This window comes from Sphaerodactylus townsendi, linkage group LG09 (genome assembly GCF_021028975.2).
Source record: "Sphaerodactylus townsendi isolate TG3544 linkage group LG09, MPM_Stown_v2.3, whole genome shotgun sequence".
NCBI classification, from domain to species: domain Eukaryota; kingdom Metazoa; phylum Chordata; class Lepidosauria; order Squamata; family Sphaerodactylidae; genus Sphaerodactylus; species Sphaerodactylus townsendi.
In genome coordinates, this window is record NC_059433.1 from 71385884 (window position 1) to 71401841 (window position 15958).

At 45.2% G+C, this 15958-nt stretch overlaps 1 protein-coding gene across 1 annotated transcript in view; it reads left to right on the forward strand.

Annotated features, from left to right (window-relative positions):
- Positions 1-1265: 1265 nt before the first annotated feature.
- HHLA1 (HERV-H LTR-associating 1) overlaps positions 1266-15958 on the forward strand; it is a 31422-nt gene continuing 16729 nt past the window's right edge. Inside the window, exons 1-7 of the mRNA XM_048508206.1 lie at positions 1266-1348; positions 2165-2257; positions 3217-3456; positions 8841-9080; positions 10213-10278; positions 11017-11088; positions 14076-14144. Coding sequence (XP_048364163.1) covers positions 1333-1348; positions 2165-2257; positions 3217-3456; positions 8841-9080; positions 10213-10278; positions 11017-11088; positions 14076-14144 — 796 coding nt within the window. The 5' untranslated portion in view covers positions 1266-1332. The remainder of the gene's footprint in view (positions 1349-2164; positions 2258-3216; positions 3457-8840; positions 9081-10212; positions 10279-11016; positions 11089-14075; positions 14145-15958) is intronic.

Consider the following 15958-nt stretch of genomic DNA (forward strand, 5'->3'; position numbering starts at 1 on the left):
CTTCAGAAACATAAGTAATGCAATGTCAATTTGGGTCGTCGTAACCCACACTTTCCCGGCGGAAATTCTCTGTGTATATTCAGCCTCCAACGAAAAAGTCATTGCTGCCCATAGAATACATAGCAGAGATATAAGGGTTGAAGTATCGCCATAAAGAACAACCACATTGGTTTTCCTCTCCGGGAAACCTGGATTGTGAATGAAAAAATAAGATTCTGCTATCTGATAAGTATCCACATGCACATTTTTTTTCATTCTTTCCACGAAGGACACACAGATGCCATTCCTGGAAAGCATCGGCTCAAATGTTTGCAAGAAGTTCTCTCCATTCTCACTTTCGGAGCTAATAAGCCCAACCCATTTCCACTGGAAATGCAGAAGTAACTGGACAATTCCCACATATTGGAAGGCTTCACTGGAGACCATGCGGTAAAAGGAGAAGAAATGGGTTTCATCGTTCATTGCTGATTCAAAAGAACCATAGGAAATCTACAGCAAAATGAGAGAGCGCGATAAGAAATGTATGAGAACACATCCTTTATATTCTTGGTTGCAGTTTATACTGATTTTCTCCCTAAAATGATAACCTCAAAATAATGAATACAGTTATACTTTCTCAAAAAGAAGAAGAAGAAGAAGAGGAGGAGGAGGAGGAGGAGGAGGAGTTTGGATTTATATCCCCCCTTTCTCTCCTGCAGGAGACTCAAAGGGGCTTACAATCTGCTTGCCCTTCCCCCCTCACAACAAACACCCTGTGAGGTAGGTGGGGCTGAGAGAGCTCCGAGAAGCTGTGACTAGCCCAAGGTCACCCAGCTGGCATGTGTGGGAGTGTACAGGCTACTCTCCTATGCCACTGCTGCTCCTAAAAAGCCCTCTGCTGGTAGAAAATGGTTTTGAAAATAGAGGACAACGTCTTTTTTAAAATTACAGCCTTGCTTCAGCCTTGCCCAAGAGTTCTTAAAGAGCTCAAGCATGAAATTGCTGATCTTCTCACTTTAATATGCAACTTATCCCTGAAATCAGGCTCCATCCCTGAAGACTGGAAGATGGCCAATGTCACCCCAATCTTTAAGAAAGGATCTAGGGGGGACCCGGGAAATTACAGGCCAGTCAGTTTGACATCTGTTCCTGGTAAATTAGTAGAATCTATCATGAAAGATAAAATTATAAAACATGTAGAAAAGCAAGACCTGCTGAGAAAGAGTCAGCATGGCTGGCAAACCTGTTCTTCCTGAATCTTTGTTTTGGTTTTGCTTTTTAGGCAGAAACCTGTCAGATTTGTGGGAAGCCGTTGAGAAGTCCCCTGTTATTCGCTACACATTCTCTGGTAACATGTCAGATCCGCTGGGTGAGTATATCCTGAATATATTAATGCGCAGGGTCAAGCTGTTGAGTGTTGGAAACAGAAGATGAGTTCTTGAAACTGAAATCCCTCTGATGGTAATCACATTAGGGTGGTGATTGCTGCTTCCCAAGCAGGGAGATTGCTGAATACGGCTAGGATTGGCAGGGAGAGCCTGCCAATCAGAGGGAGAGTTAGGGGGAACAGTGTCACAGGAGATTTAAAAATAAAATAAAATGCAGTGTTGTATGTTTACTGGATGTTCATACTGGAAGTGACAAAGGGTAGCTCTAGGAATCGTCAGAAACTCAATAGTAAATGATAGAGTTTCTGGTGATCCCTAGAGCCACTCTGCCATTTTTGGTAAAAAACTTCTGCAAAGCGCATATATCTGTATTTCCCCCCCTGCTGCCACCTTCTTGGCAACCAAAATTTTGTATTAACCGCTGTTTTAAATGGGGATTTAGTAATTTATTTATATTGGAATCTAATTGTTTAGTTTTGATTGTATTTAGCTGAATTATGATTTAACTTTGTTGTACCCCGCCCGGAGGCCTTCGGGGATAGGGCGGTATATAAAACTAAACAATAAATAAATAAATAAATAAATAAATAAATAAATAAATAAATAAATAAACCAAACTGAGAATCTCACCCTGCACCCCCTTTTCCTTGTCCTGACAGTTAATTATTAGATGTATGACAGGACAGTGAAATGAGGGGTTTTTCAGGCTATATTAGGGTTTTGGGTATTCGATCAGGCGCTGTCTTGTCATTTTATTGTTTCTTTCTAACTTTTGGGTTGTTTTTCTCTCTCTGCAGATTTAGACTCCATCCTCCCCAATCTGATTCCTTTGTGGGAAGAGGCTGAGAAAGTCTTAAATCATACGGCACAAGGCGCGTGGACATCTAAAAGTAAATAAGTTCTCTTCGGTGCTGAATGCTTTGTCTTCTCGCCAGGGCTATTGATCAGGGGAGATTTTCCAGCTGATTAATGTGGCTTGTTAACGGAGGCTGTAATGGTTAAGAGGGGGGGGGGGCTCCAATCTGGAGAACCGGGCTGGATTTCCCACTCCTCCACATGAGAATCCAACTCTTATCAGGGGAGTCAGGTTTGTTTCCCCACTCCTCCGAATGATGCCTACTGGGTGACCTTGGACTAGGCACAGTTCTCAAAGAACTCTTTCAGCCTCACCTGCTTCACAGTGTGTACATTATGGAGAGGGGAAGGGAAAGGAATGTGTAAGCTGCCTTGAGGGTGATTCCGCACACGAGTAAAATAGGTTATACCCAGTTCACTGAGAAGGGTACTGACCTAGGTCGAAGCCATCCAAAAATTTTAGTAACAGGTTCCCATGGTGGTGGGATTCAAACTGTGGCGTAGCGCCAATGGGGCTGGGCGGGACACGACCGGGACGTGGCTGGGCATTCTGGGGCAGGGCATTCCTGGGCGGGGCTGTGGATAGAATGCAGCTGCTGTGCCAGTCCTTGGGCGGGAAACAAATGCACGCAGGCGCAGGCTGCCACACACGCCTGTGCACCTCCTGCTAGACTGCTTCAAGTTCTGCGCGCTACTGCTGAGAGGAGGGGCGTAACTAAGGCAAAAATCACGCGGCAAAACCACCAATTAGTAACCCCCTCTCGGCACACACAAATAATTAGTAACCTACTCTCGGGAACCCGTGAGAACCTGCTGGATCCCACCTCTGCTTCTGCCCTCCCTTGTGGAGCAGGTTGGGGCCGTGATTAATTGATAGGGTGCATGCTTTTCATGCTTAAAATCCCAGGATCACAAGCAGGTCATTTTCAGCCTTATTATGTCAAAGACACATAAGGGAAGAGGATGTTTGTTTTTCTCCTGTTCCTCTTTTCAGCTACGAAGATGCCAATGAGGGCGCAGACCGTATCCTCGAAAGGAGGGGAGGTGCTTTTGACGGAACATCCCACGAGGGCGAAGACTGCGAATTTGAAAAGTCCACCTGTGCACGCTCCCTCGTGGCTGCAGAACGATATCGGGAAAGGGCCCGGGATTTCATCGACTAAATCCGCTTTGGTGGGGCCTCCTACCCTAGTAGAAAGCCATGATATCTCACCAGGAGTACCGCCAGTAGCGAGTGAGTTTTGATGGTTCTAAGTGTAACCTACTTATCCTTGGCCACATCAATCTCCATTGGAGAATTAGGAAATAATATATGACAGCACCCTGTGGCTTAACAAACAAATATGAAATTGCTTGAACAAATTAACAACCTTTTAATCTGAACGCAACTTTCTATCAGTTAAGGATAAATAATAGTGAACATATAGTGAGTAAGTATATATATGCAGCACAACTCAATCATACAAAATCTTCAGTGCTTTTTAAAGAAAAAGCACTCAGAACAGTTGCCACCACTAACAGTGTCCAGTAATGAAAGAATAGCCATGTCCTCCTAGAGTGCCAAATAAATGCAGATGCGCGTCTCAGATTAATCCACCCTTTATTAGTGGCGAGGAAAATTACTAACCCTACCGTTGCCATACGTTTTCTTCTTGGAGATTACAATGCTCATGCAACACGTATGGTAGCTCTATACCTGACAACCATTTTAAAGTGCTAATTTATTCCCATTTTATTACTTTTAACTGTATTTTTTAAAAATATATTATACCAGTACACTAAACCAAATTGGTTCATTATTATTTGGCACAGAATCAATGTTTTAAATATCAAATACGACACATAAAACAAACGTAGAACTTCTTATAAAAGATAGGTATCTTCTCCAATCTGTCTAATATTCGGCATGGTAGGATACCTATTGCTGTATTATTTTGCTTTTAACTTGCTAAACAGATCTACAGATTTATTTTTACATTGATGTGTAGGGGTATTTACTGTCATTTGCTCTGGCTATTTCTAAAAAAAAAAAAATCTGAAGTGATTTGAATCCCTCGAAGTCAACCATCAAGGTTATGTGGACTATTTCCTTGCTACTGAACTATACTTGAGACTGCAGAATGTGTCTGTGTAAATCTTGATCTATCTATGCCTATTAAAGGTTAATAAAAATAAAGAAAATGAAAGAATAGCAATAAAGTCCAAACTATTAATCAAGCAGGGCCTTCTTTCTCTCATCTGGCCTTCTGCATCTGATGTCGCTGCTGCAGGTCTTCCCTCAATTTGGGCCTGTAAAAAATTAAGTAATTCCCTTTAAGCTGTAGCCCTTCCTCCTCCTGCTGCAGGCCAGATCAATTGAGGAGGGTTACATAGTTAACAACCTAATATTTCCATGACATTGGGGAAATTCTAATATATTTTCCTTTCTTATTGGGCCCAACACATACCTGTAAAAAATATAAGTCATTCCCTCAATTAAGCTCTAGGCCTTCCTTCTCCTGCTGCAGGCCAGATCAATTGAGGAGGGTGGGGTAAGTAAGCAAGCTTACCAACTGCACATGCTCAGTGAGCTTTTATCTCCTGGGCCCTAAGAGCCAACCAAACCAAAAAATACTAAAATGGCATGGGTTACATAAGGATATGCTTGAAGGCCAGTTGTAAATTTAAGGGATTTTCAAATCAATGTTTGACCACCCGGGCATTGCTTATTCTTTGCTGAATCCCACTGTGGCTCAGGGGTAAAGCATCTGCTTGGCACGCACAAGGCTCCGGGTTCAATCCCAGGTATTTCCAATTAGAGAGATCGGATAATGGATGAAAGGAAAAAATGTCTGCCTGAAATCTTGGAGAACCACTGTTGGTCTGAGTTGACCAGGGCCCCCAACTTGGTGCCCAGGGGAAATGTGTCACCCAGCAACACCTTTCTGGGCAGCACTGAACACACTGTGACAGAATTCCAAAGGTGCCCCCAGGCTCAAAAATGTTTTGACCCTGGAGTAGATAATACTTATTTTGATGGACCAACAGTTTGACATTAAAAGGGAACTTTATGCGATGTTGTTAGACTATAGCTCAAACATCTGGTTGGTCTCTAAGGGGCTACTGAACTCCAATTTATTACCTTAGTTTTTCTGCCCGTGTCACTCAACAAAGTACGTTACTAAGAATCCTAGAAAGAACACCTAGGGAATAATTTGCAACATACTTTGGTAGCATATAACAATTTTTGAATGATGGAAATAAGTACTAATACTATACATATGAACTGAAGAGGACGCACATGCCCTGAAGAAGATTAGCGAAAACGCACTTCAGTGCGCAGGCGTTTTGCTGCTGCTTCTTTGAACCTTGCTGCTCCTTTGAACTTGTACAATTTGGTGGCAGGTTGCTGTTTCTTGAACCCAGGGGCGTAATGCCCATTGGGCAAGGTGGGCAGCTGCCCAGGGCATCACCTTGTGGGTGGCATCAAAATGCAGGGTTCGTTTTTGGGTATTTTTAGTGGTTTTCCATTTGTGGCCTGCAGGGGGTGCAGTTTTTAGGCTAGTGGCACCAAATTTTCAGCGTATCATCAGGAGACTGTCCTTATGCTGCCTCCCAAGTTTGGTGAAGTTTGGTTCAGGGGGTCCAAAGTTATGGATCGTCAAAGGGTAGCTCCCATCTCCTTAGCAAAGAATGGGGGATGGGGCACCCCCTTTGAGGGTCCATAACTTTGGAACCCCTAAACCAAACTGCACCAAACTTTGGGAGTATCATAAGGACAGTTTCCAGATGATACCCTGAAATTTTGGTGCCAATACATCCAAAAATGCCCCCTCTGCAGGAACATCCCAGAAATTTGCCCAAGAATCTTTGTTCTGCATTGAGTTTTCTGTATTGCTGTCCATAGGGGTTGCAGGCTGGGTGGGGGACATTTCTGAAGGTACAGTCTCAAAACTTTCAGGGTCTCATCAGGAGACCTCCCTGATGATACCCCCCAGGTTTGGTGCAGTTTGGTTCAGGAGGGCCAAAGTTATGGACCCTCAAAACTGTAGCCCCCATCTCCTATTAGCTCCCATTGGAAACAATGGGGGATGGGGCACCCCCTTTGGGAGTCCATAACTTTGGACTCCTTGAACCAAACCTCACCAAACTTGGGGAGCAGCATAAGGACAGTCTCCTGATGATATGCTGAAATTGTGGTGCTGATATGTCTAGAAATGCACCCCCTGCGGGCACCAATGTCCTGGTGCAAAAAGAATTTGGTCGTGGTGGATTGGCCGCCCATGGGGGGGGGGGGCATCCAACTCAGGTTTTGCCCAGGGCTACAGTTTGCCCAGGGCTGCCTCGTTACACCCCTGCTCGAACTGGTTTTTTCCCCATGTTTTCCATTGGACTGTGAATGAAATATTAATAGAATTATGGTCGGGAGAACCTTATGGACTCATGGAATCATTCCTGATTATGATATTTTGTGAATATTGCATATATGCACTTTAGTCATTGTTGGTATTATTATTATTATTATTATTATTATTATTATTATTATTATTATTATTATTATTATTAATTGGGTTTATAGACCGCCCTCCCCCGAAGGGCTCAGGGTGGTGAACAACATATAACAGAGCACAATAATAAATTAAAATCCAATAAATATAAGTTAATATGGCTCTAATAATAAACCCTATCTTATTAAAAATACAACATTATTAAACTTAGCATTAAACTAACATTAAAACAAGATGGCGCCAGCTTCAGTTCATCGAGAGCCCCAGAGGGGGGATGAGGCGGTGGATCCACTTGATGTTATAATAAAGGAGAGGGAGGAGAAAAGGAGAGGGAGGGGGCCCCTATCAACGGCTAGGCTCCCCAAAGGCCCGGTGGAACAGCTCTGTCTTACAAGCACTGCGGAACTCAACCAGATCCCGCAGAGCCCGAACAGCTGGTGGGAGAGCGTTCCACCAGGCGGGGGCCAGAGCTGTAAAGGCTCTGGCCCGACTGGAAGCCAGCCGTATCATTGAGGGGCCAGGAATCACCAATAGGTTGGCCTCTGCCGAACGCAGAGACCAATTCGGGACATATGGGGTAAGACGGTCCCGCAGGTACGTGGGTCCCAAGTATTAACACTTCCTTGCAATTCCTGTTGTGTGGCAAGTTTTTTTGGGTTTTGCCAACCTTGTTCCTTGTTTAGTCTTGCCCTCATTTTTCCTTTCCACTCAACAAAGTAGGATGGAGTGGGGTGGAAAGCGGTGAGATGGCTTTGTGGCCCTGTTTCAGAGGGTTGCCATGTTGATCTGCAGTAGAACAATTAAATTCACATCTATAAGCACAAAGACTGTTGGAATATGTGAAGTGTCAAAGTGACATATTCTGATCTAGATTGGACAAGTCAGCAAAAAGTCTGAAAAGTCAGCTGACGTCAGACCAGATCCCTTATGTGATTGGTGGAAAAACTTATAAAACAAGATTTTTGGGTCATAGGCTTTCAAGATTCCGAGCTCCCTGCATTGGTTACCTCATCAGTTGTCTGGGGCCCCTTCCGCACACGCAAAATAACGTGTTTTCAAATCACTTTCACAACTGTTTGCAAGTGGATTTTGCTATTCCGCACAGCTTCAAAGAGCACTGAAAGCAGTTTGAAAGTGCATTATTCTGCATGTGCGGAATGAGCCTGGAAGAGTCTTCTGGACATCAAAGGAGCTATGCACTCTGTTATGTTAATGGGCCTTCAATTTACTTTCAGTTTCTCACCTTCCCTTGTTTTGCAACATGTAGCAAAATAGGAGTACCCAAGTGCCGGCACCTGATCTATCTGCTCAACCTGGCCTTGAGAACCAAATGGCTGTAACATTCCCGTCTTGTTTTACTCTGCCTTTGATATGGGGTGAGAAGGTGGGAGAAGAGAGAACTCAGGGATAAAAGGTTGTACCCAAAGACGGTTCCTTAGAACTGGCTTCTTTAGTAAGGTGACCAGATTGTCACCTTTGTAAAACGGGACCCAGGGGGGGGGGGGCGTGCGCACAGCCGCAGGAGTGCACTGCCTTCTGTGGCGCTCCCGTTTCCTGTTACAGGGCGGGAAACAGGAGCGCCCCAGAAGGCAGTGCGCTCCTGCGGCCGGGTGCACGGGAGGCTGCCACACTGTCTTCTGGGGTGCTCCCTGGCTTCACAGGGTGGCAAACCGGGGAGCGCCCCAGAAGGCAGTGCGGCAGCCTTCCAAAAATCAGGACGGTTCAAAAAACCTGCGGGACGCGGGACAAATTGTTTTAAGGCGGGACTGTCCCGCCAAAAGCAGGACGTCTGGTCACCATATTCTTTAGCCATGCCAATGTCTGTCAATAAAGACTTCTGATTTGAAATCCAGAGTTGTATATGGGTCTACAGATCCTGGGCTTGTCATCAGTGTCCCTCAAAAATCTTGTTGGTCTCCTGTGTTATAGTACAAGGGGTATCTGCGAGGAAAGTGGAGAATGTGACACAGGGATACCATTTTCAGCAGCAATCCTGTGTCTCACATACTGCTGAATCCCACCTTTAGTATCCATATTCTCTTTCAGTTTACAGGTGTGTAGCACAGATGCACATAAATACATAGTACTTTCCTATAGCCAAAAATAAAGGTTTTTCACTTTCATTCTTCAGCTCCAATGATGTCTATCCTGTCTGAGACAACTTCCCCCAAAGGCAAGGAGACCACCTCGTCCAGATTCACCACATGGCGAAAGACTGTGGCCTTGATAGACTCAGAACCAACCTCTTTCCAGGTGTCGTCATGGATGCAGGCAGGAGCTTCCAAAGATTGGGAGAGTCCTCCAACAAAAGCGGAGAAACCTGTGCCTGTGACAAGCTACGGCATCCCACCTGAAACACAGCCAGTTCCGAGTGAGTACACGGGCACGAGCAGCTACAGCAAGAATAATGTGATCTTGGATAATGTGAAAAAAAATAGCTTTGTGCTTCACTATCCTGTACTGGTTTGAAGGTTTTTTTTGTTAATGCAGGAGCAGGCGGTGGTAATTCTATAGTAGTTAAGAGGAAGTTATTACTCTGATGCAGAGGGGCGGGTTTGATTCCCCACTCTGCAGCAGAGCTGGCAGGAGGCTTTTCTGGGGGAATTCAAGGTTGGCCTGGCACGACCAGTGCCACACACGGCAGCTGGGTGACCTTGGGCTAGTCACAGCTCTTTGGAGCTCTCTCAGCCCCACCCACCTCATAGGGTGTTTGTTGTGGGGGGGGGGAGGGAAAGGAGTTTGTAAGTCCCTTTGAGTCTCCTGCAGGAGAGTAAGGGGGCATATAAATCCAAACTCCTCCTCCTCCTGCTCCTCCTCCTCTTCTTCTTCTTTCCTCCTTTCCTCCTCCTCCTCTTCCTCTAATACAGGGGTAGGGAACCTGTGGCTCTCCAGATGTTCAGGAACTACAATTCCCATCAGCCTCTGTCAGCATGGCCAATTGGCCATGCTCTAATAGCTTAGACCAGTATTGTCGAAGGCTTTCATGGCCGGAATCACTGGGGTGCTGTGTGGTTTCCGGGCTGCTCTGTAGCCACGTCATTCTAGCAGTATTCTCTCCCTGGCCGTTTCGCTTTTCATCTGTGGCACAGCATCTTCAGAGGATCTAGATCCTCTAAGATCAGATCCCTCTGGATCAGATCCTCTGAGAGATACAAACCACAGATGCAGGCGAGAGCAATGAGGAGAGAATGCTTCTAGAACACAGTATACCAGCTTCGGAAACCACCACAGTACCCCAACTGAATGGAGTTTTTGGCTTCCTTCCAGGTCAAAGGGACCTTTCACCATAATGGATGATTACTTGCCAGGTGTTGGTAGCAACAACATCCCATCCAATGAGTCTCTCCTAAAACTTTCCATAATTACTATAGGGAACTTCAAAACCACTGCACAGGGGAACTTCATTACCTGGGAGAACTCCCCCTGCTGGGCTGCCCCTTATCTGTACCATACCTGTGTCTGTGGTTTTTAATTTTAACTTTTTTTTCTCCCAATCTTTTCAGCAACAGGAGTTCCTTTGCCGTTGGCTTCTCCTTCTACAGAACGAGGGCAGGATTTGTTGAAGACAAGTGAGTTGAGATTGTTTGTTTGGTGCAATATTCAAATCATTTGCTCGTAAGATTCCAGGAACTATCTGGGGAATTCAGATTAGCCTGTGCACTCCCCCACACACCAGCTGGGTGACCTTGGGCTAGTCACAGCTTCTTGGAGCTCTCTCAGCCCCACCTACCTCACAGGGTGCTTGTTGTGAGGGGGGAAGGGCAAAGAGATTGTAAGCCCCTTTGAGTCTCCTACAGGAGAGAAAGGGGGGATATAAATCCAAACTCTTCTTCCTCTTCTTCTTAGGTGTGTGTCTTCTGTACATGCAGAATAATGCACTTTCAATCCACTCTCAATGCACTTGGCAGCTGGACTTACTGTGCAAAATAGAAAATCCACTTACAAACAAATATGAGTGGATTGAAAATGAATTCTTCTACATGGGCGGAAGGGGCCTTAGTTTTGTTCATTATTACAGAAAATCTCTGTGATAGATATAAGGTGCACAAATCTACTGTAGCATAACTTAAAAACCAAGGTCACCCAGCAGGAATGTAGGAGCATGGAAACAAATCTGGTTTGCCAGCTAAGACTCTGCTGCTCATGTGGAGGAGCAGGGGATCAAACCCGGTTCTCCAGATTAGAGTCCACCTGCTCTTAACCACTGCACCAGATTTGTGATTTCCTCCTGGAATATTTGAGAAATAACAACAATCATGATCCTCTCAGCGAGACATTCTGATGTGTCTCTGGTTTTGTTCCCACAGCTGAAGCATCTGTGACTGTGACACAGCCTCCATCTCCAAAAACAACCAGAGCATCTCTACCAATACAGACAGGTGAGCGCAATTCCTTCTGGAGAATAAACACCTGCTTACATAACATTCTCTATTCCTGTGATGTGGGCCATTGAACCTCTTATTGATGAAAGGGCTTTTTTTTGCTTGTATCAGGATTCATTAACTTGATTACCATAGCATTAGGCTGAACTTTGGGGCCATTTATGCACTTGTGGTCTGCTTCAAATTAGGTGTACATTCCCTGTAGGTTGGATTCTCTGTAACGAACATGTTTTCCCCTCTCCCAAACTCACTGTGCCACAGATCAGAGAATTTCTGCAGTTTCTGGAACTCCTGAAAGGGCGACTTTCCCTCTTGCTTCTCAGGGAAAGTGAAGGAGACAGCATGTGTTTAGCTTGCATTGGGTTTTCTCACTCCTCTCTGCCTTCCCTCACCCACCCAACAGCTGTTCCTCCCACTCTTTGGGGCAGCAATTCAGAGTGATCAGAAAGCCAGTATGGTATATAGTGGTTAAGAGCCCATCTCTGGACTCTAATCCTGGAGAGCAAGAGAGATTTGATTCTCTCTCTAACTCCTCTCTCACACTTCTGGCTCCTGACTCTTAACTGGTAGACCAGATTTATTTCCCTGCTCCTCTTAGAATTCTTGCTTCCAGGTGACCTTTGACTAGTCACAGTTCATTCAGAACTCTCTCAGCCCCACCTACTCACAAGGTGTCTGTTGTGGGGAGATAAAGGGAATGAGTAAGCCTCCTTGAGTCTTCTTACAGGAGAGAAAGGTGGGGTATAAATCCAAATTCTTCTTCTTGTTGCTCTTCTTGTTTTTTGATCATTGGCTGGCTGTCAGTTCATCCTTTCTGCTGTCCTTGGGAGCTTCTCTATAGTTTCTACTATTTTTGGAAGCGAAACTCATTTTTCAATGTGATCCACTTAATAGATAGGCCACTAGAATCTTGTACTCCTCTCCAACTTTGAGTGTGGTCACAGTTTTCTTCGACGCAGTGGAAAAGCATTGACCTGTGCAGTATTTCAAAGGGGTACGTACAGCAGCAGAAAATGATCACTGACCACTGTCCACATGATGACCTCTTTTTAAGTGTATCATACAGTATCAGGTGTAACGTGTGATTGGTGTTTGGAATATGCTGCCACAGGAGGTGGTGATGGCCACTAACCTGGATAGCTTTAAAAGGGGCTTGGACAGATTTATGGAGGAGAAGTCGATCTATGGCTACCAATCTTGATCCTCCTTGATCTGAGATTGCAAATGCCTTAGCAGACCAGGGGCTCGGGAGCAGCAGCAGCAGCAGAAGGCCATTGCTTTCACATCCTGCACGTGAGCTCCCAAAGGCACCTGGTGGGCCACTGCGAGTAGCAGAGTGCTGGACTCGATGGACTCTGGTCTGATACAGCAGGCTAGTTCTTATGTTCTTTTGTTCTTATCATACCTCAGTTAGTAGCAACCTCAGTTAGGGTGTAAATCAAAGCTGGAAGGTGACTTCATCTCTCAAGTGTTGGACAGGCAGCTGGAAATGTTGGGCAGGCACTCATGAGGAGAAGTTTTCTTGCAAGATGTCAGGACTGACCAGCATGGCTTCCTGTCCTGCTTTTATGGCAACCCCATAGCATTTTCAAGGAAAGAGACAAACAGAAGTGGTTTGGAGCGTTGTGGGGTTTCCGGGATGTATGGCTGTGTTCCAGTAGCATTTCCCCCTGACATTCTGCCTGCATCTGTGGCTGGCATTTTCACAGGATCCGATGGTATGAAAGCAAGTGGAGTGTATATACCTGTGGAATGTCCAGGGTGGGAGAAGAACCATTCGTATCGGTTAACAAGTGTCAAGGGTGCAATTAGCATGTGTGATTTGCATGTGTTGAGTGGAAGTGGTTTGCTGTTGCCAGACTCTGCATAGTGATCCTTGGCTTCTTTGGTGGCCTCCCATCCAAGTACCAACCAAAGCCAAATCTCCAACCCGAAGCTTCACAGAAGCTGAACTATCTTTCAATTTGCGCATGTAAAAGGGCGATCTGGAAGTCTGGCCTATTTGCCAGCAGCGTGAAGTTCCGCCGCCGCTTTTGAAGACGTTCTCAAGGCAAGAGATAAACAGAGGTAAAGCAGCCATTGCCTTCATCTATGTAGCAACCCTTGGCTTCATAAGAACACTTAAGGGCTCAGTAAGCTGGATCAGAGCAGAGTCCATCTAGTCCAGCACTCTATACCTTGCGGTAGCCCTTCTAGGTGCCCTTGCCACAAGACTCGGCTACAGGAGGTAGAAGCAATGGCCTATTGCTGCTGCTGCTGCTTATCTCAGGCCCTGGTCTGCTAAGGCATTTGCAATCTCAGATCTGAGGAGGATCAAGATTGGCAGCCATATGGATCGAGCTTCTCGCATGAAATCTATCCCGTATTTTAAAGCTATCCAGGTTAGTGGCCATCCACCACCTCCTGCTTGTAGCAGAATGTCCCAACACCAATCACGCGTTAAATGAAGAGGTGGTTTCCTTTTATTAGTCCTAATTCTTTACCCCATCATTTTCAGTAGATGCCCCCCTGGTTTCCTGATACTGCATGAGAAGGAAAGAGAATTTCCTCTCTATCCCTATTTTCCTGCACCCATGCATAATTTTATAGACTTCAATCCTATCCCCCCTCAGACATCTCATCCCCAAACTAAAGAGTCCCAAACGCTGCAGCCTCTCCTCATAAGGAAGGTGCTCCAGTCCCTCAATCATCCTCATTGTCCTTGGAGCTCTTCGCAATCCTTTGTGGTTCTCACCACCCTACTTAATTTGGTATCATCTGCAAACTTGGCCACCACACTACCCACCCCTACTTCCTTGGTGGTCTCCCATCCAAGTTCTAATCAGGGCCAACCCGACTTAGTTTCTGCGATCTGAAGAGATTGGGCCAGCCTGGGCATTCAGACCAGGACCCAGTTTTGGCACCATACTTTAAAGTTCAGTTAGCATAAGTTACAATCCTGTCTTACTCATGCCAGTAGGTTCTTTTCTTTCTTTCATTGACAGGGAATTTGGGTCAGCTTGTACTGTCGACATCTCCACAAAAGACCGGGGTATTACCAAAGGTATATTCCAGTAAGTACCCATCTCTTGAACAGTGAAGGTTTCTACAAGATAGCCTTGTGATGTATTTTTTTAATCCCATATGATAAAGGTGACAGCTGATGAACCCCCTTTGTTCATTGCAGCTTGGATGTGTATGGAAGGAAACATTTTTAAACACATTTATGAAGCAATGTAGAGTTATCAAAGGCTTTCATGGCCGGATTCAACTCGTTATGGTGGGTTTTCCTGGGTGTGTGGCCATGGTCTGGTGGATCTTGTTCCTAACGTTTCCCCTGCATCTGTGGCTGGCATTTTCAGAGATGTATCACAGAGGGAAGTGTGTAACAGACTTCCCTCTGTGATATACCTCTGAAGAAGCCAATCACAGATACAGGCAAAATGTTAGGAACAAGATCCACCCGGCCATGGCCACACAGCCCGGAAAGCCTACCAGAACCAATGTAGAGTTATCTCACCATATCTCTAAAACTCTGAATTCTTCATATTCGGACATGTGTTCACTATGGGAATAATGAAATAGTAGTAATAATAATAATAACATTTTATTTGAGATCACTGAAATTCTGGACAATTCTGAAGGTTACTATGTCAGACTGCACAGGTAACAAACCAAATTCCACAAGTATATAGGGAAAACTTCAACAAGAAGGAAGAGACTCTGAAAATTAACCGGCTTGGCTCCCAGTTCTTAAAAAATGGACTGATAACCCCACCCACAATACAATGCACTCAACCACACCTTTGCATAGCAAGTTCCACCCAAACACTTAATGATTGGTTCCCCACCCTGGGACATGGACAATATACCCCACTAAACTTTCCCTTCTCACTAGACACAGTGTGAAACAGACTTTGTGATATACCTCTGAAGATGCCAGTCACAGATGCAAGCGAAACGTTAGGAACAAGATCCACCAGACCAAGGCCACACAGCCTGGAAAACCCACCACAACCAAATAATAGTAAGTTTCTGGTCCTGAGGCTCATTCACATATACCAATGAAATGGCCTTAGGTTAGGGTACAACATTCTGTTTGTTTCAAATGAAATCTTATACAAACACACATACACGAAACGCTTGCTGTGCTGAATCAGATTGTTGGTCACTCGGTATTGCCCACTCTGACTGGCAGCTGCTCTCCTGGGTCTGTAGTAAAGATCGTTCACAACACCTGATCCCAGGCGCACTTAACTGGAAATGCTGGGGATTGTGGCCTTCTGCATGGCAAGCAAATACTCTAACACTGAGCCATGGCCCTTCCAGACGGTGGAAGAGAAATGCTGGCATTTTGCCATGCAACTCCAGCCTACCTTTCATTCCCCAGAGGATTTGCATGGAAATGAGGATTTGCGTGGAAATTGAATGGAGGTGGTTCTGTTGCTGTATGGAGAACCTCCATACAGATTCTCCATACAGCAACAGAACCACCTCCATTCAATACAGAGGAAAGGGAAACTCCCAGTAGTATTCCTTTGTTGACTTATTGCAACAGATCTCAGAAGGAAGTCGGTTATGAAATCCGTTTTAAAATCTGTCCGAATCAATGTTGCTTTTCTAAGTTTGTTTTGGGCAGTTTTGTTTTGCTGTCAAGTCACTGCCAACTTATGGCAACCTTGTAGGGTTTTCAAGACAAGAGCTATCTGAAGGTGGTTTGCCATCGCCTGCGTGATGTAATGGTTAAGAAAAGTAATGGACTCTAATATTAAGAGTAGGTTTGAAGTTCCCACACTCCTCCACATCTGGAGTGGCGGAGGCTTATCCCTGGTAGACCAGATATGTTCCACGCTTGCCTCCTACATTTCTGCTGGAGGACCCTGGGGTG